The sequence below is a fragment of the Triplophysa dalaica genome, chromosome 10, assembly GCF_015846415.1.
Source record: "Triplophysa dalaica isolate WHDGS20190420 chromosome 10, ASM1584641v1, whole genome shotgun sequence".
NCBI classification, from domain to species: Eukaryota; Metazoa; Chordata; class Actinopteri; order Cypriniformes; family Nemacheilidae; genus Triplophysa; species Triplophysa dalaica.
In genome coordinates this window covers 13,481,660-13,508,057 of record NC_079551.1, presented here as the reverse complement: position 1 = coordinate 13,508,057, position 26,398 = coordinate 13,481,660, and the positions used below count along the sequence as shown (strand labels likewise).

General features: G+C 36.8%; 3 protein-coding genes and 1 long non-coding RNA gene across 10 annotated transcripts; 1 reads left to right on the top strand and 3 right to left on the bottom strand.

Annotated features, from left to right (window-relative positions):
• Nucleotides 1–795: 795 nt before the first annotated feature.
• Nucleotides 796–3,733, bottom strand: LOC130429547 (carcinoembryonic antigen-related cell adhesion molecule 7-like). Of its 4 annotated transcripts, none has more exons than XR_008907627.1 (4): nt 2,713–3,314; nt 2,222–2,530; nt 1,844–2,122; nt 796–1,058 (listed from the first exon to the last, which is right to left on the bottom strand). XR_008907627.1 is itself a non-coding variant. In XM_056758184.1 (4 exons), the coding sequence occupies exons 2-4, from the start codon at nt 2,996–2,998 to the stop codon at nt 1,968–1,970; spliced, it is 750 nt and encodes a 249-aa protein (XP_056614162.1). In that variant the 5' UTR covers nt 2,999–3,042; nt 3,615–3,733; the 3' UTR covers nt 796–1,967. The 4 variants fall into 4 exon arrangements, 3 of the variants coding, with proteins under 3 accessions (XP_056614162.1, XP_056614163.1, XP_056614161.1); XM_056758184.1 differs by adding an exon at nt 3,615–3,733 and having other exon boundaries at nt 796–2,122; nt 2,713–3,042; XM_056758185.1 differs by having other exon boundaries at nt 796–1,054; nt 1,993–2,122.
• LOC130429544 (carcinoembryonic antigen-related cell adhesion molecule 7-like) lies at nt 3,727–25,205 on the bottom strand. Of its 2 annotated transcripts, XM_056758178.1 has the most exons (5): nt 5,751–5,828; nt 5,444–5,642; nt 4,542–4,871; nt 4,051–4,359; nt 3,727–3,951 (listed from the first exon to the last, which is right to left on the bottom strand). In XM_056758178.1, exons 3-5 carry the CDS (start codon nt 4,825–4,827, stop codon nt 3,797–3,799), a joined length of 750 nt encoding a protein of 249 aa, XP_056614156.1. In that variant the 5' UTR covers nt 4,828–4,871; nt 5,444–5,642; nt 5,751–5,828; the 3' UTR covers nt 3,727–3,796. The 2 variants fall into 2 exon arrangements, with proteins under 2 accessions (XP_056614156.1, XP_056614155.1); XM_056758177.1 differs by lacking the exons at nt 5,444–5,642; nt 5,751–5,828 and adding an exon at nt 25,082–25,205.
• On the bottom strand, nt 17,214–20,275 carry LOC130429552 (uncharacterized). 2 transcript variants are annotated; one of them, XR_008907629.1, is made up of 5 exons: nt 20,160–20,275; nt 19,444–19,514; nt 19,161–19,276; nt 18,206–18,345; nt 17,214–17,472 (listed from the first exon to the last, which is right to left on the bottom strand). It is a non-coding gene; the product is annotated as an uncharacterized LOC130429552 (long non-coding RNA). The 2 variants fall into 2 exon arrangements; XR_008907628.1 differs by having other exon boundaries at nt 17,214–18,345.
• Nucleotides 21,368–26,398, top strand: LOC130429550 (T-lymphocyte surface antigen Ly-9-like). 2 transcript variants are annotated; one of them, XM_056758190.1, is made up of 5 exons: nt 21,368–21,786; nt 23,826–24,155; nt 24,460–24,531; nt 25,143–25,225; nt 26,258–26,398. In XM_056758190.1, exons 2-5 carry the CDS (start codon nt 23,870–23,872, stop codon nt 26,396–26,398), a joined length of 582 nt encoding a protein of 193 aa, XP_056614168.1. In that variant the 5' UTR covers nt 21,368–21,786; nt 23,826–23,869. The 2 variants fall into 2 exon arrangements, with proteins under 2 accessions (XP_056614168.1, XP_056614167.1); XM_056758189.1 differs by having other exon boundaries at nt 25,110–25,225.

The window sequence follows — 26,398 nt, the reverse complement described above, 5'->3', positions numbered from 1 at the left end:
TAGAGAAGTGTGTGTTGTGAATTGCAAAAAGTGTTAAACGAAACTGAAAACCGATTTAAAGGTTGAGAATTAGTGTATGCTTTTGCCGATTTGGTGTGTGGATTCTGGTGTTTGAGTGTCAGTTTTCAGAAATTGTGTGACATGCTAATCATATGCTATTGACATCCATTTCTAATAAGTACTACAACTCTGAAAGAAATATATTTATATCGCTAAAACACACTTTTATAGTAAAACTATTGAACTTATACATATACATTTATTTTTGTCTAAATTATGTTTGTTTTTATTAAACTAAAATGATTATTTACCTTATTTGTACCAAAGGACCAAAAGTAGCATCTGTTTACATATACATGTTGTTATACAATTTAAATACTTAAGATTTAAATAGAATTTAAATACTAGGGTTAAATATTAATTCTATATCTTGGCATACCTGAAATATATACTAGTATTCATTAAAGTATAACCATACATTAATAAATATCTTAATTTTAAGCTCATCTCAATGCTTTTATCTTATTTTAAGTAAATTTTAATCAAAATATCCGTTATTTACACTCTCTTGTGTCATATCAAAACCATCTAGATAAAGAAAGTAAAATTTGAGTGAAGCTAACAAACTCTTATACCCCAATAAAACCATCCCTTGTTGTCCATGTGGTGTATGAAACAATAAAATATAATGTTTTTATCATTTATTTAAAGAGAACCAATATTACAATATATATTAATTACAGAAATAAATTAACATGCAAATAAATTAATATGATACTTTGGCGTAAAGCAGGAGTCATGTGATCTGTTGTTTGAGGATTCACTTAAAACTAACTATGAAATGGGAACAAAGCATTTTCAAATTAATACAATTTCTAAATAATTCCAGTTTAATTCATCTTCATAACACTTTCTGCAGCAATGTATTTTTGGATTATTTCTATTGTGGCTGAACATGTTACATCAATAAAAATGGTTTATAATGCAGACACACAGATGATGTGAGGATGACATCAACTCAAAGCGACAATTGAGTACACTGTGTGGGCATCATCTTCCTGTGAAAACATATGAGAAAAAAAAAGTTCACACTTATGGCTCATCATATGACTTAGCTATGCGAATCAGTCCTTTTCACACATGCAGTCTTTACTGGTAAATTGCAGGAATATCACAGCCACAGATCGTGTGTGAACCTTTCTGGTAAGTCAGTAAACACAGTTTACCAGTAATAGAAGTAATTTAATGACTATTAAATTACCAGAAAGCCCTTGCTTGTGTGAACAGAATTTACCATAAATTCACCCGAATGACTTGTGATTAGATTGCTTTGTGAAAAGGGCTATTTTGCTAAAAATATTGTTTTCCTTGTTACAATGATTTTCATCTGTAGAGCTGTGCAGACTTTACACATTCAGACTAAAGCAAAGAGACGAGAGAGTTAAAGCGTGTCATATTATTGCAAAATTTCAATTTACTTCTATTCAGTCATTTAACTTTTAGTTATATTTGGTGGAAGAAATTGCCCTTTGTTTCTTCCGGACCTTTCCAAAGTTCACAATTCTATTCGCCTATGCAGGTGACAGTGGCAGGAGTGGTAAAGTATGGTTGTTTTGTCTGGGGAGAGGGCCCGAGCTCACCGGTTCCTATCGAAGCCGGAGCACTCTCCCACTGTCGAGACGACAGAACCGGTCCGGAACCTGAGCACACTCGCCTGATGCATTACCAGTTACAAAAGTAGCACAAACAACACATTTTTTGCTCGTACAGACCAAAGCTTTGACAGAAACGGCAGGGGTTCACATAGCAAGATACAGACGCACACAGCAACACAATCTCTTACCGGAATCTCATTATGGCGTGCACTAAATGTTGTGTCTGCATAATGAATCTCTTCCTCATCATGAGTCTGAACTGTTTACAACAATAATCAGTTTTCACACCACATGAAATAATCTAATAAGAAACTAATATAATAAAAAAACACAATACTTGCCCACATGTCTCATGTGTCTAGTTTTCCTGTTGTAGAGACGGCACATTACACTCAGAGCTGCAGTCGCCACAACCAGCATTACAATAAAAACTGTGATTCCCACCAAATGTGGCTTCTGCATGAAAGCTGTAATGAAAAAAATCTAAAATTAAACTTAGAAATGTTTGAGTTGAAGCATGATATTGTATAGTGAAGGGAACGGCTGTCATTTTACTAAAGTCTTACCTGAACATGACCCACAGAGTTGATTGATTTCTAGATGTTGTGTTTGGTTTGTGATGGGATTGTTCACCACACATCTGTATGTGTTTGTATCCTGATATTCCACCTCCAGAGGTAGAGAGAGTCTGATGTTGAGATCAAACACACTGATGCTGGACAATAAACTATTTCCTTTGTACCAGGAGAGACTCACATGTGTCACATTCATCACTGAACACAACAACACACATTTTGACACTGAAGATCTTTCAGATGATGAAGAACAGTTTGAAGAGTTATTGGTATGGTTGATTTCAGGAACAGGCAGACGGGCTAGAAATATGAAAGAGAAGGTGAAATATTACCATATGAATGACATTAATGTAAAAACACATTCAAACCAGTGTAAATTGTACAGCACTGAAAAAAACAAGTGCCTGATTGTTTAATTTGTCAATAATTGACATAAGAAATAAATTTAATATTAAGTAATATCTACTTTTCCCTTTACTCACCATAGAAAGTAACATTGAATCTTTTATATGAAGTTTCTCTGTCTCTAATGATATGTAGTTTATAAAGTCCAGAGTCTGTGATTGTGATGTTTGTGATTGTGAGAGATCCAGTCTGACCGTTAAGCTTCAGTCTGTCTCCAAAAATCTCAATACCGCCCTCTATATCAATGCTTTGCTTATATATTTCAGCTATACGACTCCCTTTAGCCCCAAAAATCCACAGTATCTGATCACGTCTCTGTATGTGAGTAAGATGAGTGTGTAGAGTGACAGATTCTCCGTCCATCACTGACACTGACTTCACTTCATCTGAATCAACACCAAACACACCTGCAGAACAAAAAAAACTCAAGTAAATTCAGTCTGTCACATTATAATCATTATTGAACGAGTTTCTATTTTCACTTACCACACAACACAAGCAATATCAAAGCAAACTGAAGAGATAAAATCAACCTGCTTAACATTCTCTTTGATCTTTCACACCTTTGTTTCCTTTGTACCAGAAGAGACTGACCTCAGATCAGAGGTTCTTTGGCATTATAAACATGAATGAGTCCTGTACATTCACTGTTAGACATACTTCTCTCATAAATGATGTAATGTCATCTTCATGTTATCAGATCCTTTAATAATGACAAATCCAAACATTTTTTTTTTGCCATTTTAATTTTTATTGGAATTTATGCGTTACGCAGATTACACAACAACATTTAAAAGCACTTAAAAAGCTTTATGTCTGAACTGTGAAAGAAGTGTTTAATTCACTGTCGCCCCCTGCTGGTGTCCTGACAGGGGGTGTGGTCTGAGTGGTCATGTCTTATAAAACAAAATGTTGTCTTGAACCAATAAAGATAAATTAAAAGATCTACAAAAAGGAGTACTTAAGGGATTTAACTCACCATTCACAGTTACACTGAACGTCTTCCACAAATGCTCTTTGCTCCTAAATACATTTCAGCTATACGACTCCCTTTAGCTCCACACATCCACAGTATCTGATCACGTCTCTTCCTCATCATGAGTCTGAACTGTTTACAACAATAATCAGTTTTCACACCACATGAAATAATCTAATAAGAAACTAATATAATAAAAAAACACAATACTTGCCCACATGTCTCATGTGTCTAGTTTTCCTGTTGTAGAGACGGCACATTACACTCAGAGCTGCAGTCGCCACAACCAGCATTACAATAAAAACTGTGATTCCCACCAAATGTGGCTTCTGCATGAAAGCTGTAATGAAAAAAATCTAAAATTAAACTTAGAAATGTTTGAGTTGAAGCATGATATTGTATAGTGAAGGGAACGGCTGTCATTTTACTAAAGTCTTACCTGAACATGACCCACAGAGTTGATTGATTTCTAGATGTTGTGTTTGGTTTGTGATGGGATTGTTCACCACACATCTGTATGTGTTTGTATCCTGATATTCCACCTCCAGAGGTAGAGAGAGTCTGATGTTGAGATCAAACACACTGATGCTGGACAATAAACTATTTCCTTTGTACCAGGAGAGACTCACATGTGTCACATTCATCACTGAACACAACAACACACATTTTGACACTGAAGATCTTTCAGATGATGAAGAACAGTTTGAAGAGTTATTGGTATGGTTGATTTCAGGAACAGGCAGACGGGCTAGAAATATGAAAGAGAAGGTGAAATATTACCATATGAATGACATTAATGTAAAAACACATTCAAACCAGTGTAAATTGTACAGCACTGAAAAAAACAAGTGCCTGATTGTTTAATTTGTCAATAATTGACATAAGAAATAAATTTAATATTAAGTAATATCTACTTTTCCCTTTACTCACCATAGAAAGTAACATTGAATCTTTTATATGAAGTTTCTCTGTCTCTAATGATATGTAGTTTATAAAGTCCAGAGTCTGTGATTGTGATGTTTGTGATTGTGAGAGATCCAGTCTGACCGTTAAGCTTCAGTCTGTCTCCAAAAATCTCAATACCGCCCTCTATATCAATGCTTTGCTTATATATTTCAGCTATACGACTCCCTTTAGCCCCAAAAATCCACAGTATCTGATCACGTCTCTGTATGTGAGTAAGATGAGTGTGTAGAGTGACAGATTCTCCGTCCATCACTGACACTGACTTCACTTCATCTGAATCAACACCAAACACACCTGCAGAACAAAAAAAACTCAAGTAAATTCAGTCTGTCACATTATAATCATTATTGAACGAGTTTCTATTTTCACTTACCACACAACACAAGCAATATCAAAGCAAACTGAAGAGATAAAATCAACCTGCTTAACATTCTCTTTGATCTTTCACACCTTTGTTTCCTTTGTACCAGAAGAGACTGACCTCAGATCAGAGGTTCTTTGGCATTATAAACATGAATGAGTCCTGTACATTCACTGTTAGACATACTTCTCTCATAAATGATGTAATGTCATCTTCATGTTATCAGATCCTTTAATAATGACAAATCCAAACATTTTTTTTTTGCCATTTTAATTTTTATTGGAATTTATGCGTTACGCAGATTACACAACAACATTTAAAAGCACTTAAAAAGCTTTATGTCTGAACTGTGAAAGAAGTGTTTAATTCACTGTCGCCCCCTGCTGGTGTCCTGACAGGGGGTGTGGTCTGAGTGGTCATGTCTTATAAAACAAAATGTTGTCTTGAACCAATAAAGATAAATTAAAAGATCTACAAAAAGGAGTACTTAAGGGATTTAACTCACCATTCACAGTTACACTGAACGTCTTCCACAAATGCTCTTTGCTCCTAAATACATTTCAGCTATACGACTCCCTTTAGCTCCACACATCCACAGTATCTGATCACGTCTCTGTATGCGAGTAAGATGAGTGTGTAGAGTGACAGAATCTCCCTCCATCACTGACACTGATTCACTTCATCTGCATCAACACCAAACACACCTGAAGAACATATTGTAAGATAATAACGGATGTGATGCACTGAGTTCAACTTAATTCAAACACAAACTTCAACACCAAACACATGAATGAAAAACAACGCTTTCTTACCCGTAACACAAACTAGAAAAACACAAGTCCACATTTCTTCAGTTTTCTTCTGCTTCTTTCTTCCTCTGTTGTGCAAAAACAATGAGAGGAAGTCTAGTGAAAGGTGATCATAGTGTTATATCCTTTCTATGTTCACAGGAAACTTAAACGCATCTTTTTGACGTCTCAAACACAGAAAGTATCACTCATCCTATCAAATTGCAACTTTTCCTCAAATCTTTAAACTAATAAAGCCAAGAAAATGATCACACTTCTTAGTTTCTCTGCATCATTCTTTGTGTTTAATCTTAGTTAGACAATTATGTTTCAATTTCGGATATGATAAAAGTTCTGTCTGGTCAAATGCATTCATAAATGTGTTAAAAGTCCTGTGTTCCCTCTATGTTGTTAATACATGTTTATATCACTTACAACATCCTGCACTCTTACAAAAACCGTGCTTCAAAAGGTTCTTCGATGCCATAGAAGAACCTTTAAAGAACCTTCTGTAGAAACTTCCTGTTCCAAAAAAAGATTCATTGTGGCGAAAAAGCTTCTTTAGATTATAAAAAAGTAAGAAAGAGATAGTTCTTAAAAGAACTGTAGACTGAAATGCTTCATTCTGGAACTGAAAATGGTTCTTCGTCGCTGTGCTTTTTTTTAAGCGTGTGCACACAGAGCATTAAAGATTGTTCATCCAAAAAAAGATACGCTTCCGTCATTATTTACTAACACTTTATGTTGCTACAAACCCTGAGGCAGATTTGGGCCTATAATGAGACAGACCATATGCTAATCTCTCTTAAATTATACTCATTTTATCAGCCTGTTAACCTATTTTCGCATCAAGTGAGTGGTGCAGTATGAGTCATTATCTGCAGTGACTTGGGGTGTGAGATGTGTGGGAGGTGTTGCAGCAGGGTGAGATCGTCGCTATTTGGGGACTGTGATCCTACCTTTTTGAGTAAAGCTATAACCTGCATTCATAATGGCTGCCTTCACCGGAGTGTTTCAGGAGGGATGTGCTGTGGTTGTTGGTTTGCAGTGGTCACAACAGAGAAGTCTTGGTGTGGTGTGACGTGAGCGAGCACAAGCGATTGCTGAGTTATTGGATCGAAAGAACGACTTCCCCAATTCTGAATTGGAGGTCTTGTGTGTGTGAGTGTGTGTGTCTGATAGTTTAGTAATTTAAGATGGTGTATTGTCTGGATTTTAATGCTTTAAATTAAAGGCAAGCTTGTATTTTATATTACGTGTTTGGAATGAATTGTTTGCCATTTCCCCCTGTTGTCTGCGACCTGTCTCAGCCAAAAGTGAACCTGTGTGGTTTTGGTGCGTGTGTACTAGGTTTCAGGGCGGGTCCAGAGAATTTTCTGGTGGGGGGCACAGGGGATATTAGCAATTAATCAGGGGGCTCAAAAGTAGCAAAAATGAAAGCTGCCACTGATCGCCCACTTCAATATGGGCGATCACTTCAATTTATATTGTACTGTACAGTTACACACTGTTTGTTTTCATCTTGCTTTTCTTGGCTGGGTGTACTCATACCAAGTGGTAAAACACCACTGAAGGCTCTGGTCCTACCCTGCAGTGTTGCCAACTTGGTGGCTTTGTCGCTATATTTAGCAACTTTTCAGAACCCTTTAGCGACTATTTCTTCAAAAAGCGACTAGCGACAAATCTAGCTACTTTCTTAATAAGACTTGGCAACTAAGCGAAACATTCTGCTTCACTTCTACTGCCCTGCCAGAGCGAGTTTTTGCCTTCTCTACAATGCAAGTGCCGACCAGAGAGGAGCAGCTGAAGACCGCACTGACGCATGAATGAGATTCGCAGTTTGTTTGTGCAAACATTGTTTCCAAGAACTGATCACTTATTGACTTTATTTGAGCATTTATGATTACGAAACGTGATGAAACGGTATTGCAAACATGAATACAAACAGATTTGAGCTTTTTGATGAAAATTACTGCTGGTGTGTAGTTTTAAGGGGTCGAGTTCAATCACTTTTATGTAGATTTTGTTGTCTGCCAACAGAAACACAAAAAGAATTTAGTATAAAAAATAAAAGAATTTAAGATAACATTATTGTGCATTTGGGTGAATTGTTTTGATATAATACTATATACGACAGCTCAGAGAGTAGAGATGTGAAGCAGACCTGAAGCACTTAGCTCGACAGATACTACGTGATGATTAGCGCGTGGCATCATCTGGCGACATTTAGCGACTTTTCGGGCAGAACTTAGCTACTTTCCGTTGAAAAGAGTTGCCAACACTGCTACCCTGTCCGTGTTGAATGAGTGGAAAGGTCTTCAAGATAGGTTGTGTCGGGCCTGCAGCTCTGGTTTGAGAAATGTCTGGAAATATTAGCGTTGCACACTACATATTTTCGGTTGAATGAGTGCATCATCCGCGTACTTAAAGTGCACTTCTTTTTGGAGAATTTTCAATGTTTGACGTGTGGAGACCATAAGTAACTTGACAAATAATGAAGTGCATGAGTGCGTGATTTGGGACACACCTATTGTGTTGGATTATTTAAAGGACACACTTACTCCCTGGTTATGTTTGGACTTTACTGCACAGACATATCACAGCACTCATCACAAATATCACAACTGACTGCAAAATCACCAAATGAATAAAAAAAAGGTACTTGCTAAATTTCTAAAACCGATAAACATGTCAAGACCCTTTCAGTACAGAGAAGGTCAGTTTAAACACTAAAACATTTTTTATCAGTATGTCACATGATGATGTTGTCTTGCTCTTAAAAGGGTACATGGAAAATAATCTTAAACCAGAAGGACTGTTGAAATGCTATTATACACTGTCTGTTTGAGAATGAAATTCAAGAAAACACGTCAGATGTCAAAGTTTCAATTGAATGATGAGATCATGAGCCGTCTCTGATGATGCTTCATTGACAATAAAGATATAGTGGCAAAATTATGAACGACCACCTACCGAATTATTTCATTCAAACAATATAAACAAATCTCAGAAATTACAGAAGATCTGCGTCATCACTAGCATTATATAAGAAGCACCAAACAGGTGCACACCTGACCTCAGATCAGAAGCTCTTCAGCATCATGATGAGATTTAATAAATATGCATAGAAACCTGTAGGGTCACCACAAGACCCCATTGCCACTACAGAGCAAATATCATCTTCATAATTTTAGATATTTTGTAATACTGACGGATCCAAACATTTGTAAGTTTGGCATCTTTCAATTTGGAATTTCTGTGTGTCATACATTACACGACATCATAAAACCAGTAGAAAAGCTTTAGATCTATGAACAGAGTTTAAAGGCCGTTTCTAAACACTATCTGCTGGTGTCGGTGTTCTCCTAGATCTTTCAGATGATGAAGAACATTGAGAAAAGTTTCTGATTGTCACAATATCCACAAAGTGGCACAGACAATGGTCAGGACAGGCAGAAAACAGGCAGAAAAGATATAACAGGCAGTGATCGTCGCAGGCAGCAGAGGTTCAGAAACGATAATCAAATCCATTGTCAAACACAATAAAAAAAATAAGGAATCCACTCAGAAATGCAATGTGACACAAACAAGACTTGGCAATGAGTGACTTAAATGACTGGGTTTAAAAAAGCAGAGGTGTACAAGAGAGAGGTAACAAACTAAATTGTTGTACTTACATTAAGGTAACGTCACAATCCCACAACATGTTTGCTTCAAAATGCGTCGCGAGAACTCGTAATCCAAGATCACACGATCACGCGATCACAAATGGAACTTACTTCCTCGAAAGGACCACAGCATGTACCCTTCGCTAAAAGGCTTCTGAAAGGGCCTACGCAAAGGGATTCAGGTGTTCACTTTCGTTTGAAATTCCCCTACAAATGGCGTAACCTTCACCAAGGGCTCTTCAAGGGTGCATTATGCAATTTGGAAAATGCCCCTAATCTCACGGGGAGTCAGATTTTGAAATGACACGGGATATCTGCAAACCTATCACACGCATCCAATAATAGATATGCTTGTATGGGTCTGCACGCTCTACGTCCCTGAATACTGACCTATATACACACAACACCACAGCACATCTCTGTATGAGTCAGGAAACAGAGAAAAGTTCTATCACAGTGCATAAAGTCTCACGTTTCATGGGTTTACAAAAAAGTTCAATGCAAAAACAAAAATAAGAGACATCTTTGTGGTTTGTTTTTAAGCATGCACTGTTAAAGAACAAGGTCATCAAAAATATGTGGCTCTATAAACAACCTTAAAGGAATCGTATATCCTCCATATAATGGATATAAAGGGGGGCTACCTGATTTAAGGTCCCAATTTCAGTTTCTTCGCAGGTTTAAATGGCTAATTGCGACACCAGCCGATGAATCAGGGTGTTTTTTAGCGAAACAAACTACTTTTTAATCATAAATACATAGCTTGCACCCAACTGTGTTGCACGTTCAAGACTTCCCGTAATACATTATCACGTTGGAAAGGTCACGCGTCTGACTACGGTTGTTGTGGCGAATCGGCCTTCCATCGCAAAAAGAAATCTCAGAGACAAGGGTTCCAGGAGCCAAGAGTTTAAACTTTATTTGCCCGGACAAACAAAGTGGGATATTCAGAGTTCATCTGAAGGGATCCAACGAATACATATTTGACTCCATCTTTTATACAGTGTTTTCAAGTTGTTATCACAGTTTAAACCAATCATGTGTGCATGACATCGTCTTCTTCCAATCAGGTTTCACATTACATCACCTGTTCATTAGCCCGTCCCTCTGAGCTCATAGTTCCGGCCTGCCATATTAGGATTTAATGGTCGCGTGCACCTCTCAAAAACAGGTGCCTCTTTATCTTGACACTTTCCTGGGGGTTTCGGACGATACATGATTTAACCATGTTTCTATCAAAGATGAGCTCATGGTTTAGCGATAAAGGGCTACCCAGTATCCTTGGTTGTATGCGATTTAATTAGACTTCCCTACAAAAGTGTGTGGGGAGTTCATCTTAGTGTTCAAATATATTTGGTGTGTGTGCAGATGTTCAAATGTTCAAACGTTTAAACTCATACATCAGCTTTGTTAAAATGAGCTCACTGTTTAGAGATAATAGCGTCCTTGACTTCATGCAAACCAAACTTCCTTATTAAAAATGATGTGTGCTGTACGTGCAGTTAAGATAAGATGTTTGTTGCCCATGCAGGTGTCCAAGAGGCAACATCCACACATGAGGCCCAATATTGTCTCATAAGAATACATGAACCCTGTAACTAACTAAATGTATTATTTTAAGAAAACTCAACACTATAATAGAAAAAACACCATACGGTACATCTGTATATGCCTGTTGTAGCGTTTTTAGTTGCATGTTAAATTAAGGATGAGTTTACTCAACAAATAAGATTCTCCACCAGATCTATCAGATCAAACATATATGAAATGAGTTATTTAAAACGTCAATTTCAGTCAAGGAATTAGTTTAGCTCAAAGGGAAAATTTGTATAATAATCGTCATTACACATCATATTTTACAATTCTGATTAGCAGTATAGTGATAAAAAACCTATATGTATTCGTCCAGCAAATGCATCAATGTTTTATACACCAACGTTATCTCATGACTATAAGTAACGTGACTTTACCAAACAGAATTAAGAGCAGAGGTAGCATAGATCGAAACACAGTTTAAGTGACCAAGTTTGTGAGCGTGAACACAGAGAACCAATCACAAATGCCTTTATGGTTTTTATTAAACTCTACTCTACATGGTAAACATAATGAAGACAAACAAATACATGAAACACAAATGCGCTAGGATGCGCAGAGAGAGAGAGAGAGAGTGAGAATAAGAGAGAGAGAGCGAGAGTGAGAGGGCATGGCCGCGAGGCAAGTAAAACATGTCTGAAAACCAATAGAATCATCTTTAACAAAGAGGCACGCTCTTAACGCAGCTAATCTATATTTAGAAACGGATACTTGCAATCTCGTTGTTGGACCAATATCCATATGCGCGTGGATGGAAATCTTGAATGGTTTCAGAATGCAGTCCTGTTGAAACGCTGAGTTTGGGTTCTGAGTCCAAAGTTCCATGGCCTAAACGGACCCCCCAGAGGGGAGGTGTCCGTTTGAGTGTCTTCTCGTCCTCTTTCTTTTCCCTTCCGATTCCAAAAAGTAAACTAACAACTGGTTCGGTGATGGTGTTTTAAATGCATACCTGCCCTGCCCCCAGATGGTCTGTGGGCCAATGCCATGACAGTGATAAGGGGGCCTAAGAAGGTTTCTTTGTTTGTTCATGGCACCTCATTTGCGTGGCTCTGACAGTATGGTCAGTTTGCATTTAATACCTAAACTTAGTTATGGGCATAGTATGATGTGTGCTATGTTTTTATAACATAGCTCATCATATAGGGAATTCAAAGATGTGTAGTTACATATGAAACATGCAAGGCATTGAACTATGAATCATCCCTACGTATGAATACATCAAATGAAACCTGAATCAAAACTTGCATATCTAACAGTTACAGAGTATCTAAAATGGCATGAGAGCCAACACACAACCTAGACATTTAGATACATTTACAGAAAAGGATAGTTTAAATCACATAAGTTCCTATTTTTCAGAGAAGTTTCTCTGCTTAGCCTCATATGTTAAGTAAGAGATGAGACAGAGACTTATCAACAATGCTTTGAAGCGAAGGAGTCGTAAATATCCAACAGAGGAACCAAATGGTTATCACACTCTCTGTGAGAGTTCAACCTAAAACCAGACCCTTGGAGCCAAGCTTACGATGGTCTTTTGATGATGGTATCAAGAATCCAGGACAAAAGGGAGTGAGAGGCTGAATGGCTTTCCTCACCCTGATCCAGACACTACACTGTATTCTTCTGTTGAACACAAAACAAGATATTTGGGAAATGTGGTTTTGTGTCCATACAATGAAAATCGATGTGGGTGAATGTTGTTTGGTTACCAACATTCTTCAAAATATCTTCTGTTGTGTTCTGGATAAGAAAAAAGTCAGGAAGAGTGACTTGAAGAATTTTGACTTGTTATTACTTCAGGCCTCGTATTTAACCCAAAACCACATGCTCAGCCATAATTTTGGCATCGAGTCTTGCTGTTTATCTAGTCAGAGTTGAGGGGTTTATTAACCATATAAAAGAGAGATGTCACACAGATAAACCAGAACAAGCAGAACAACACTGCATTATTTACCACATCAGACTGACGTGAGGGGCAGAATATTCCTTTTGTTTTAGATTTCCTTTTGATTTGATCGCCACATTCAGTTGCACAAAATTATAATGATGAATGCTTTGGTAACTCAAAAAACGACTTTGTCTTCATTAATCTGAACTTTTCATGCTTTAAGTTTTTCTAGTTTCTTGGCAAAGCAACCTAAACTGCACAAAAACATATCTAATCACTGAAGACTTCTATTAGGCATCTCATATGGTCTTGCATGAACAAGTGAGAAATGCGCACCCCCTAGTGTCTGTTATGTTTATTCTTGCCTCAAGTTCACATTTTCAGTGTCTTAAGTAATTCTCAAACTTTTTCTGGCATTCCCCACTTTGGAGGTTGGGAAGGGTTCCGAACGCCACCCGTCCCCAATGGACCCAACAAAATGGTAATAAAATGTGTCCACTGTCTGTCTTGGTTTTAACTGCTAATGCAGAATTTCCCATTTTCTTTTTATTTATTCTTTTGATTGTCACAAATGTATCCATACTTAATAGGGATGCACCGAAACGAAAATTCTTGGCTGAAGATGGCTTTTCTGTTTTTTTTCTTCTATTTATTTAGTCAATTTTTCGCGATTGCATAAACTGAATCGTCAAATGTACTTTTTTGTCTTGCTTTTCAATATAATTCAAAACAACTTAAAATAAATTGAGCAACAAAATGGCTAAATAAAAAAAATTGAGCCCTCTCCCTTCTTAGACTGCTGAAGGAATATACTGCACAACAAAACACTTCATTTAAAAGTGTCATTTAAACATTATAAGCTAAAAATACAAATAAATGAAAACTGTTGGAATATTATAGGCCACATTGCAAAATTATTGCATGTTTTGTACTTATGTATAAAAAAATGATGTAGGCCTACCGTTCATGACCAAGAAGCACAGTCAGAGAAAAGCTTAACCATCATATGACAACAATTGGAGTTGTGAGAATGATTATTGTGTCGTAAGAGTGTTTCAAAACTATGAAATAAAAGCTAAGTGTTTCTTATAAAAAAGGTTTTTAGTATGCTTTTACAAAACATCACAAAATATTTTTGAGACCAAACCAGTTGGGCCTATAGTAGGTAGGCTACAGACATAAAATTATAAATTGATGTCAACGTTGTTTTTCTAAGATCTTGGGCCAGTTGCATAAACATACCCGTTAAGTTTAAGACTTTGTCTTGACAATTAGGTTCACTGACTACAGATTAGTTGGGGCTCATTATGTCTAATCAGTCTAATTATTTGTATTTTAACAAGTTTTAGTCTGGCAGAAACAAATGAGATGAGTGAATTGATTGACTAGAAACCAGAGTAACAAGAGTAAATCCACGCTGACACAGGGAGAACATGCAAACTCTACACCTAAAAGGTAAATGATTAACAGATGGATGAAAATAAACACTGAGTTCAGGCCCACTGGAAATGTAGTTCATATTAAATCGACAAAGTACAAGTGGAGAGTGCCCTCTGGCGGATTTCAAGAGCATTTCACCTGATCTCTAAAATGTACCACTCTGATGGTACATTATAGAGATATTTATAATTCCAGGGAAGTTGAAATTGCATCTTTCATACCAATGTGCCACATTACATTTCAACCCTAGTTGTATCTCTAGTAGTTTGTTTCAGTAAATATTTATTTTCATTGTGGTAGTTTTGAGATTTATTTATATTTATTGAACAAAATATTTCACATGTCAACATCCAATTCGGAGTTTCTATCGTCAGTGATTGACAATACTGCCATCTAGTGCCCATGAAACTTATTAAAAAAATAAGTATGAAAACCCAAGACAAATATAATAAAGCATGCTTCAGTTGTTTTGAAGACACACAAAAATATTTGTAATATATAGGTTTGTGGTCTATTCTAAGGACAGAGACAAAAAAATGTAAAGGCAGAGGCAGTATTGTAGCAAAAAAGGCATTGTTGCATTCCATGAAAACTAAATGTTAGTCGTAACAAAACTAAGTGGTACACTCTAAAAAATGCTGGGTTATTTCTGTAAACACATTTTTGGGTTAATTGTGCTGGGTCATTATTTTGGGTTGTTTGAGGTACTGTAAACACACAGTTGGGTTGCTCATGCTGGGTCAAATGGACTGTAGGGGTTATTTCACCACTGAACAGCTGGGTTGGGTTATTTTGACCCAACCGGTTTGTTCATTTTTCCACTTCATCGAACCTTCTGCATCCTTCACACGTCTCCTTGTCAGACGGCAACACACATCACAGCAAGCTGATTTTATAAGGTAAATTAATATGATAATATTATTATTTTTAATAACTTGTGGTAAGAGCACACTGATTTTACTGTTTAATGCAGTATTTGATCTGTCTCTGTGCGGAGGAAGTGTTTTATTCTGTGATTGATTAACGTTAAGTAATTTAGCAGCTTAGCATGCTATTTTTTTTACAAAAAAATCCTTAACAATCGCTTTATCGTTATGTTATAAATATATGTGTGTACGTGTGCATATTTTTACTTTAAAAGGTTTTTATCCTTCACGTTAAATCCTCATGGAAATGTATGAACTAGCCTTAGGTCAGAAATACATGGTATAGTTCGGTTAATATTTGCCTACTGTATGGCTTTGTAATGTTTAGTCAGAATTAGATAATTTCATACAAAACTTGATCTAAGGGGATATTTTTTCAAGTGTCTGTGACGTGCTAAAATTAGCATTTTTATAAGGCCTCTGTGTTTGTTCATTAAATGCATTTTAACTTAAATTTTAGTAATGTTTTAAGACTAACTGTCATATATTTAACAGGTGGGGACTTTCATGGTGGAATACTTGCAAAATGCAGAGAACAGTGATGTATTCTGCACATTTTGTGCCTTTGGGACGAGGCAGCAACGACATCCCAGACCTTCACCATTTTTTCGGGACATGCCATTGAAACTGACTTGTTGCTAAGTTGATCTGTTTCAAGTCCTTTTCTGTGCTTGATGTTAACTAAGCAGTCTCTTCCTACTTAGAAATTTCTCCGGCATGCAGTTTATCGTATTGATGGACATGAGTGAAGAGGGAAGTTTTTGAGGACACTTGTAACATGCTTTAAGTTTTCACATGTATTGCCTGTTGTTTGGAGTCTTTGTTTGGCTTAGTTTTAATGGCACACTGTTTGGACTGATTCTCATGTGCCAATAATATATTTTTGAGTGTGCTAATGCTGCAATGTTGACATATAGAATAGGAATCTACAGTGCCTTATTCACCCAGTTTTGTGTTTTTAAAGAAACTGATCTACAAAAACTTGTTTTTATGTGTCTGTAGGTGTTGGATGAAATGTATGACAATTGCACCCATTCAATAAATGTAAAGAAATAAAGTTAATAAAAATGCATATTTACAATTGCATTTGTTTTGTGTAATTGTATTACAGAAAAAATATAATAATTTTACATTCCCTTGAGATTATTTATTTTTATTGGTAAATATAAAAGTAGCAAGGCATTGGGAAAACATATAACCCAATGTTTAGGTTATGTTAACCCAGAAACACAGTTAACCCGCCCCACTAGTTGGGTCAAACAAACAACCCAGCATTTTGGGTCAAATGGTTAAACCCAGCACTTGGGTCAAAATAACCCAGCGCGTGTTCTGTCCCATAGTTACCCAGCATCTGGGTTAAGGTTGGGTTATTTTCTAACCCAGCAATTCTTAGTGTGTAACCTTGAATTCTCCATACTCGATAACCATTTTACATTACATTTTTTAAATGTTTATTTAATTGACATATCATTTTTTGTAGGTTTCCAGTAATGGCGACAATTGCGCTTAATCAACTATGTTTACTGATAACATGTTAATACATCATAAAATTGTAAGTAACCCAACACACTAAAAAATGATGGGTTAAAAATAACCCAACTTGGGTTATTTTATAACCAAACCGCTGGGTCACTATTGCACCAGACCAACAGTAGTTAATTTGACCCAGCAAGATGGGTTGGTCATTTTTAACCCAACAGATGAGTTAAATATTCTACCCAAACGCTGGGGCAAATTAAATACAATTCTGGGTTGATACAACTACAGATTTGTTATATAGTGTAGCCAAATGCTGGGTTAAATTAACCCATATGCCAGATAATGCTAACACATTACAGTACAATTTAAGAAAATAAATTGCAATAGACTACCCATAGCTATAAAACTGTTAAACTACAAACCTAGAACAGAATACATGCTATATGTATGCATATATTATGCAATAAAAAAATACAGAAGCAAAACAACAATGGAATCTCAGAATTTTTTTATTGTATTACATTCATTAATATCAACAATAGTGTAACTGGTGCAGTTAATATCACTAGATAGGAAAACATTCATAGCAAAACAACAATTATGAATGAACTGGCTGAACATTCAACATGCCAACAGTCAACTGTCTTGAACAAATTCTGAAATGCCCTCTGATCATTTCCCAGCGTCAGGATGTGGGGGTATGGTTTGCATGCCTTGGCCTCATTGAGCTACTCCACCATGTTTATTCCAGGCTAAAAAAGAAAGAATACAAGAGAGCAAGTGAGAGAGTGCGAGTGAGTAAGGACCAAATGTCTACAGACTACTATAGAAGAATTCTAATATAGACATTGTGAGGACCATTTTCCTGGTCCTCACTACAGAAATTATTGTTTTATTATAAAGTCTAGTTAGCTTGACAATTTGGAAAAGATTCAGTGCATCTCTAATTCAAAATGTTGAACTGTATCATATGTTCTCAATTGTCCTAAAAAGCCATAAATCTACTGATGATCTATCATTACAATAAACATGATCAGAAAATCTGACTCTCCTATCTGGCCGATAGGCAGCCGAGTTAGGTGGTCAGATAGGTGGGCCGCAAATGGTTTGTAGATTTAGAAGACTTCTTTAGTCAACCTTACAGAGTCAGGTCCAAATGGGTTAAAATACTAAAGTGTCAACCTTCTGATAAATATGTTGATTTCTGCACTCAATACCTTTGTTGGTGCCTGTTTTAGAACAAATTACTGCATCAGAGGTAATTAGCCTGTGGCACTGCTGAGGTGTTCTAGAAGCACAGGATGCTTGTGTTGTAAGCTTGTAGAATGGCTATTTTCCGAATACTGTCAGGCTTTATTTGATGACTGTCCACAAAAGTATAGTAAAACAAACCTGGATATGCATGTGTGCTTGCACACATTCTTAAGCTCAGATATGTTGATAAAATAAATAAAGTTTCCCCTTTAGATGTGCTTGAGGACTTACAGGCTTACGGTCGATGAAGGCCAAGCTGCATTCCTGAATGGTGTGGCGAACCACTTTCACACTGCGGCCACGGCCAACTTTGTAAGTTGTAGGTGGAAGCAAGGTTGGCAGCTGCCTCAGGGCGAGATCCCCAACACCATCTGTAGGAAGACATAGGTGTCAATACGATGTGGCATGGAATACCTCTGATTTTGTCATTCAATATCCAACTAAAATAAAACCCATGATAACTGTTACGTGCGGTTAATTCGCGCCCTGCAGCTGGTTAGTTTGTAGTGTAGTTAATCCTCCCATCAGTGGGCCGGACGGCGGCAGAGATTTAAGTATTTAAAAGAGCACCGGAGTACAGTCATTGCATTTCTTTGGCAGTAAACGTGATCATGGCTTGTTTTGCTTGCATTTTTTCTTACCGTCACCAGTCTTTAGGATAATGGCGATCTTGTAATGCAAGGTCAAATTTGAATATTTTTTCAAATGCGCCGCATTTTCTCCGCATAAATTGTGTGGCTTCATCACATAAAATTGCATAAATATAATGCATATTCCATCGCATTTTTTCAGAAAACGTGCCGCAAAATTAAGGATTTTTGCCCGCGACAATCACAAAAAAAATTAGTGCTATTAGTTACATCGGTACTGCTGTGTTGACTCTGCTGTAAAAAACTTGGACTTTTTTGTACACAATTACCATAAAGAGGCTGACAGATTTATTTAACTCTATTCCTATTATGATATCACTCACTATTCTCAGAGCTCATGTTCGAGAAGGCTGTGAATTGTGCAAATACAGGTGTACAAATACATCGAAAGTAAATTTACACTTTTTAGTTAGCTATAGTTCTGATTCTGATAATGATAGTGGCCAAAATGATGTGAAATTGCAGTTTTTGGTCAAGCCCCTAAGAAGCCAGGGAAAACCCTGAATTTACAAGATCTTCATACAAGAATATATTACCTGGTGTTTATCCATCCAGGTGCCAGGCACAGGATCTTCTCAGCATAAATGGGTAGCCAAGTTTCAAACAATTTTGATGCAGCATCCCCTTGCAGGACAAGACTGTCCTGTGCAATCTATAAAATGGAAAACACATTTTTAAAACCAATTCAATGTGGCACAATAATAAAAGGTTATTAATAATGCGTCCCCATATTAATATCCTCAGAATTAATGTCTGAAAAGGACTTGAGTAGCAATGCAGACTTGATATGCTGTTGATGGGAAAACAAATATTTCTTACCTTTAAATTTGTCGACAAGGTCTGTCAGCTGCCACTCTGTCAAAGTGTTAATGACAAAGCTGTCCATTGATCTGAAACAAACACAAAAAGAGCTTAAGCAAAAAAACAATTGCTATTGTATTAACTATTCAGATTTCACTATGCAAAAGCAATGCAGACTAGCAGCAAAATGTAATCCAATGTGAAGATAACAGCCATTTTATTTAGCATCACAAAATAAAGAGAAAACAATCTCTCCTTATACAATTCATATGACAAATTGCATGCATGTAAATTGTCTATGTTTTTACTTCACAAGAATATTTGTACAGCAGTGGTTCCCGAACTTTTTATTATATATTTCTTAAGTAAAAAAGCGCGCTCATTTATAGCCAGTTAAAATAATATAGCTAGCAAAGCAACTAACTGACAGTATGTTGGCTAGTAAACTAGGTAACTGCCGAATCACCTGGCTAGCTTGAAACTAGCTGGCAAATTAGACTGGTGAACTCAATAAACATGCCCATGGGCATTATGACCTTGTTTCATTAATTCATTAATATAATTCAGAGCAAACGGATAAGCTGTAACGTTAGGCGATCCATGATAACGGCTAAATGGCTAACGTTAGCTACGTTGTTAGCCAAACCAAAGCCTCGACAATATAAATATACTACATTAATAGGTAACGCAACACAGACAATCTGAATCAGACATGTATTATAAGTTACACAAACCTTTTATTATTCATTTGCCTCGCTGGATGATCAGTCAGGCTTTCTGCTGTGACGAGCACTCGGTGTGTGGACTCTTGACTCCCGTGACGATGTGATGACGTTCGAAGCACAAACAACCCACGTGCTGGGTCAACCGATGTATGTTGGGTTGATGGATTTTAACTCAACGCATGAGTTGCACAAAATAACCCAAATAAATAAATATAACCCAAATATTGATATAAATAACCCATAATGGGTAAACCATTTCATAACCCAGCGGTTGGGTAGATTAAATAACCCAGCATTTTTTAGTGTGAACGTCAGTGAGATTAATAAAGGATATGACTAAGATCGCATTGACACTCTGCACATTATCATATTGTAAATCACCTAGAAGCACTGTGATCACTAAATGTAAATATAAGTATTTTAAAAAGTATGCACATAATGTTGAAAACAATAGTCTTAAATTAAACAATCGACAGTTTCTGACAATCCAACATACTCAACGTCCATTGCATAGAGAAAAAAAGTGCATGTATTAGCTATAGACTAATTCCATGTTATCTTATTTATTTATCGATATGTTACCATAATTACTTAACTTTTCTTGAAACTTAGCAACAATGAAAAATGCGAAAATCGTTTTATAAATAAAATCTAATTGAATTGAAAAGTCTATTTTAACACCAGGACTATTTAAGGTGGATCAATAATTACCTGAAGTTGGGAAAAGACAGACTGATGTAGAGAACAAAGGTCAGCAACAATGTCTTTTAATTATTATCCAAAAAGCATCTAGATGGCTTGGTTTATAGCTCTTCATGTAGACTTCTATAGATTTCTTACATTGATAACATTTGATAAACCGTACCATGATAGGAAACTAAAACAGGGAAAAAAGTATAAAACATGACGGAACGAAACGTTAAAACATAACTCAAGGAACTTTTATTATTTTGGAACTTAATACATTTCACTTGATCAGTGACGTACGTCGGCGTATTATTATTATTATATCGCCGTGTTGGCTCTACTTTGTTTAGGTTTAAAACATATTTTACAGACATTTATTATGGTGTCTGCGGTCTTGCCATGACAATAAGCGGAATAATGCTCATGTCGAGGGTTTGGTCTGTCCAAATGCGCTTATTTGTCGCCGCATCTCGCAACCAGGAAACTGAAACGCAAACGAGAGGGAAAATAATTTGTGCCACGCCCTGAAGTCCAAAATAAGACGACAGACAGACTTTGCTCCGCTGCATTGCAACATATCGACGATACTCAAGAAACATGGATTTGTTTAAAACGCTTTCAATCCTTATTGAAGGCGGAATAATACGATTTTTACAGCACGGAATCGCGATACCGCTCCGAGGATTTATATTTCGCGCACCTCTACTGTGGACGTCTGCTAAAAAGGATCTCGTTTTGTTCCGAGTGCAGGGCGTGGAATGGATTACGTGATATTTCAAAAATGTATTTTTTAGCAAAACACAATTGTACTCCTGTGTATTGGTGAAAGGGTTCATCTGAAATCCAGAAAACAGAACAGTAACATGGAGAATCGGAGTTTTACCAGAAAGAAGACAAATCAGTTCCCTATTGAGCTCTGAGCTGAACAGAAGTGGATGACTCACACACGGTATGTAACCGACGGTAACTTCGCAAGTGTCAAATTTTCCTGAAAAGCAACAAATATTTTTTAAATAAGCCCCAAAAAAACGCCACTCTCGAATGATGACTTTTTTTAACGCGACTTGATAAAAAACAAGCCCAAAGTCACGGATTTGGCAACTATGGCAGTAGCCTGCACGCTAAAAATATAAGAGGGAGAATGGTAGCATTGCAAAGTAGTCAGGCTTGTGTTTTTTCAACAAAATTTATGGACAAACTGTTTGATTTATAATTATTAGATTACGTTCACAAATTTCACTTTCCCTGCTGTTCATGAACAAAGCTCCTCCTCAATTTTTGTGAGTCCCATTTGAATGGTCAGCGTATGAGGCTGCTGCTTGGGCTGGGACCTATAGGTTTTTTGCTTCAATTTTGATTCAATTATTTTGTAATCGGTTGCATTTTATATCATGGATATATCCCTCAAATTTTCTACGGTCCCGTTTGTCTTGCTCTCTCAGATATTTCACCTGTTCGCCAAAAATGACTAATTATCTCTAATTATCTGTCTGATACCGGTGCATACATACTGTTATAGTAGACTTGCCAGACTCGAAAGCTTGACAGGAGTAGCAAGTGTAACTTAGGAGGGCGTGGCTTATACCAAGAACATGGATTGTGTGCCCTGACGTCACAACACTTGCACATATAAATACCGACACTGACAGGACAGGAGTGCTAGGTGCTGATGAGCAAAGAAACAGCTCGTGTCTTTCTGTTGGTTCAGTCGTAACCACAATTTCCTTGAGTCCGGCGTGAACTGTATCTTTATACAAGAGACACTTTATAAACGGAAAGTTTTCGGCATCTGTTTCATTTCAAAGGAGCTAGATACTTGCGGAATAGAAATGTTACTAATACCGCTTTGTGTATTTTCTCTATTGCTGGTGAAAGGTAAGAAAGTATTTTAAAGCTTTACATTAAACTGCGCGCGGTGTGATTTAACTTACAGCGCTATTCTGTTCATCAACTGTGGGAGATGAAAGCGAGGAGATTGTAACTGTGACTGTATGGACTCGCTGCCCAGAATACCGATCGCAGTATGACACAATAATATCTGAAAAGCAAATCGAGATCATAAGGAGCATTGTGTTCTTATAGAAATGCAGCGCCTAATAATGAACGTAATCACACCTGCGCTTCACATACGTACGACATGGGAGCCCCCTATGGGGCTCTCTGAGTGTTTCCTAAGACTGTTTTTTTTCTCTGTTTTTCATAATCATAGTTTATTGGTGAGTTTTAGTATATATATATATATATTTAAATTTGGAATTGTTTAAAGGACTTAACCTATTGCATGTTCTTGACTTATTACTTATTAATACATAATTGTATAATAATTGTATTATTAACATCATATACGTTGTTGGATTTTAGGCTATTTTTAATATTACCGTCAATTAAATTAGTGATATTCTTTATATTCATGATTCATGTTAGTCAGCAGTATTGGAGGTTGGAGGAAAAATCAAGTTGTAGGGCTTTGGCAGGTGGTGGTGTCACTTACTACTGTCAACATTTTTAAAAGTATTTGCACCCAATCTGAGGTGGGAAATCAGTAAGAAATCAGTTGAACAGAAATTAATTTCATTTACATACCTTCATTGAACTATAAACAAGGGCATAATCTCAGGCCACGAAGCAAACAATACATAAACAGTTTAGCACGGCATCATTTTTAGCATTCCTGGGATGTTCCTTCTCCCCGGTCCTGACCCACAGCACTTTCCTGTCAACTCTAAACTATTCGGTTGGCTAGGGTGTCACACGAATAACCAGGATGCTGTGGGAACTTTTCTCTCATTCAACTTTTTAATAATGGTTTATTTATGAGATTTAACTTTCATTTGTATTTACTTCAATTTTCTTTACCACATCTGCTTGTGTCATATTATTTGGGTTCATATCGGAACCAATAATTTTAACAAACAATTATCGAAAAGAAAAGTCTGATAGATCATTTCTGCATTTCAGTAACATTGAAATACCAAATGTATTCTTCAGGTGTGTTTGGTGTTGATCCAGATGAAGTGAAGTCAGTGTCAGTGATGGAGGGAGATTCTGTCACTCTACACACTAATCTAACTCACATACAGACAGATGAACAGATACTGTGGCTCTTTGGACTTCAAGGGACTCGTATTGCTGAGATCTATCATCAGAAACCCAAGACATATGATACAACTGGAAGATATGGAGGGAGACTGAGGATCAACAGTCAGACTGGATCTCTCACCATCACAAACATCACAAGCACAGACTCTGGACTTCATGAACTTCAGATCATCAACAGCAGAGGAACTGTGTTCAAGAGATTCAATGTTTCTGTCTACGGTGAGTGAATTTCAGTCTTGTCGTCTTTCAATGGTCATTGATTTGTTTTGTCTTTTTAATAACAATTAATAGAAAAATGTCCAGTTCATGTACGTCTTAAGTATTTCGGAACACCACATGTTAGTCTGTGCGCAGTCGGCAGGAGGTTATGGTTTTGGCTGGTTAAGATCTGTTGAGATGCTTTGTATTTACCATTTACATATATAAAAAAAACTTGGTTTCTTAAAGTATATCCTGACAAAATACGGGAATTCTCAAGCAGCATTTAAATTGATGCAATAACTTTTTCTTTAATGTTTTCCAGACAATCTGACCGTTCCCATCACAAACCAAACTCAACATCTCAACACCACTCATGACTTTAAGACATTTCCAGGTATGCGAATAGTACAATTTTTAAGCCGTGATGTTTAGGAATTATCACACAATTTAAATCAAATATCAGCGCAGCTTTTGGAAGCATTATTGTCAGTGATTAAGAAGATATTCTGCTCATCTGAAAATATATTTGGCAAACACTCACACCGTGTGGCACGGCACGACATGACAAAAGACAATAGAACCCACTATAATTTAGATTTTGTCCACACTGGATGTGGCATGACACAACAAACCCGTTAAAAACAAGTCGGTGTCACGCCGGTCGCTTCTGTTGTAGACAAGATGTAAGAGTTTCAAAGATGGTTGTGCAGGTAGTTGGTTCAATTGTTTGTACTTATTGAAAACGGAAAACGACAGCATGAATGATTAAACAATTTACCACACTAAAAAACAAAGATGGCTTTAAGCAGCTCTGTCAGTTAATAGATATCTGTTCATTTTATACAGTATATTGTGTTGCATAAAATAAAATGTTTGTGTCGACAAATACACAAATGGCGTGGACATGTTTGGAACATTGTTAATATAAAATGAAATGTAATTACCCAAACCTGCTTGTTTCATGATGTCTAGTTGTGAACCGTTTACACGTCTGTGCCATCACAGCAGCAGCAGTGGTGTTGGTGGTTTTCTTCGTGATTGTTGTTGCAGTGAAACTCTCCCAATCACTAAACAATCAGGGCAAGAATGTAAGTATTACAGCAAATACAACAAATCTTGTCACCTGCTTTTTTTTGCAAGAGTTTTGTTTTGAACCCTCTGGTTATACATTTCTTTCAACCCTTAACCCAAATATAAACATTTTCTTTTAATTTATTCACCCTCAGCCGTGACATATCCAGTGGTTCAAGGTCATATTTATTATTCCTAACCTAAAAACATTTCGAAGGAATGGATAGGGCCACTGATAAGTAGATCAACCTTACTCAAAGTCCTGGATTTGTTATGAATTTGTAATTCAAATCATTTAAGATGGTGCCAACGATCTTACCACACACTTTATCAGTTTCCCGTGGTAGGTTTCTACTGTTAAGGTTCAACGACCCATACCAATACACTAATGAAAAATGTAATACAGTAGCAGATCCAACAAAGCAAGAATAAAACATTTTTATAAAAGTACTATCTACATTAAATCCACAGTACGTTACTTCCTTAAAAAAAAAAACTCTGAGTTTTCTTACACACAGTATCAACATGGGCTTCGATGGTCAGATTATCAGATTTCATAAAATGTCTGAACCTGAAACTCCAAAAAATACATATGCAATAAGCTTAGTCATAAATATTGTAGCTTTAATGAGTCAAATAGGACCTATGGGTGTTATTGTTGCTTTTTATGAACATATTTCACGAGTTCACCTGTTCAGATAGTAAAGATAGTAGGGGTCGTAAATGTATGCGTATTTGGCGTGCTCTCCAGGGAGCGGGCTCCAAGCGTGCGTGTTCCTTCCGAACCCGGTATACGCTCTCTCCCCCCCGCTAGATATTCGGGTTCAGGGAGAGGAGCCGGTGGGGGGGGGGTGGAGGGATGTTTAATCCTTTAGAGATGGCTTCAGGTAAGATTCCTAGTTTATTTATGTGCTGGTTTGACCTGATAAGGTAGAGTCGTGATTGCTGATAGCGAACCAGCCGGACTTAATTATATGCTCCGGCTTCTCCCGAACTTAGTTAATAAAACGTAATTTAATCAATTTTCCCTTGTTCTGTTTTTTTTACAGAGACCCAACATGGATGAGGTTTTACCACTAGCAGCCTTAAAAATTTGTGAAGACAGATGTCTGATGTCTTTGAGGATGCTCAACACTTCTGGATCTGATACCATAAACCAATCAGATACATCTTCAACTGAACTGAACTAA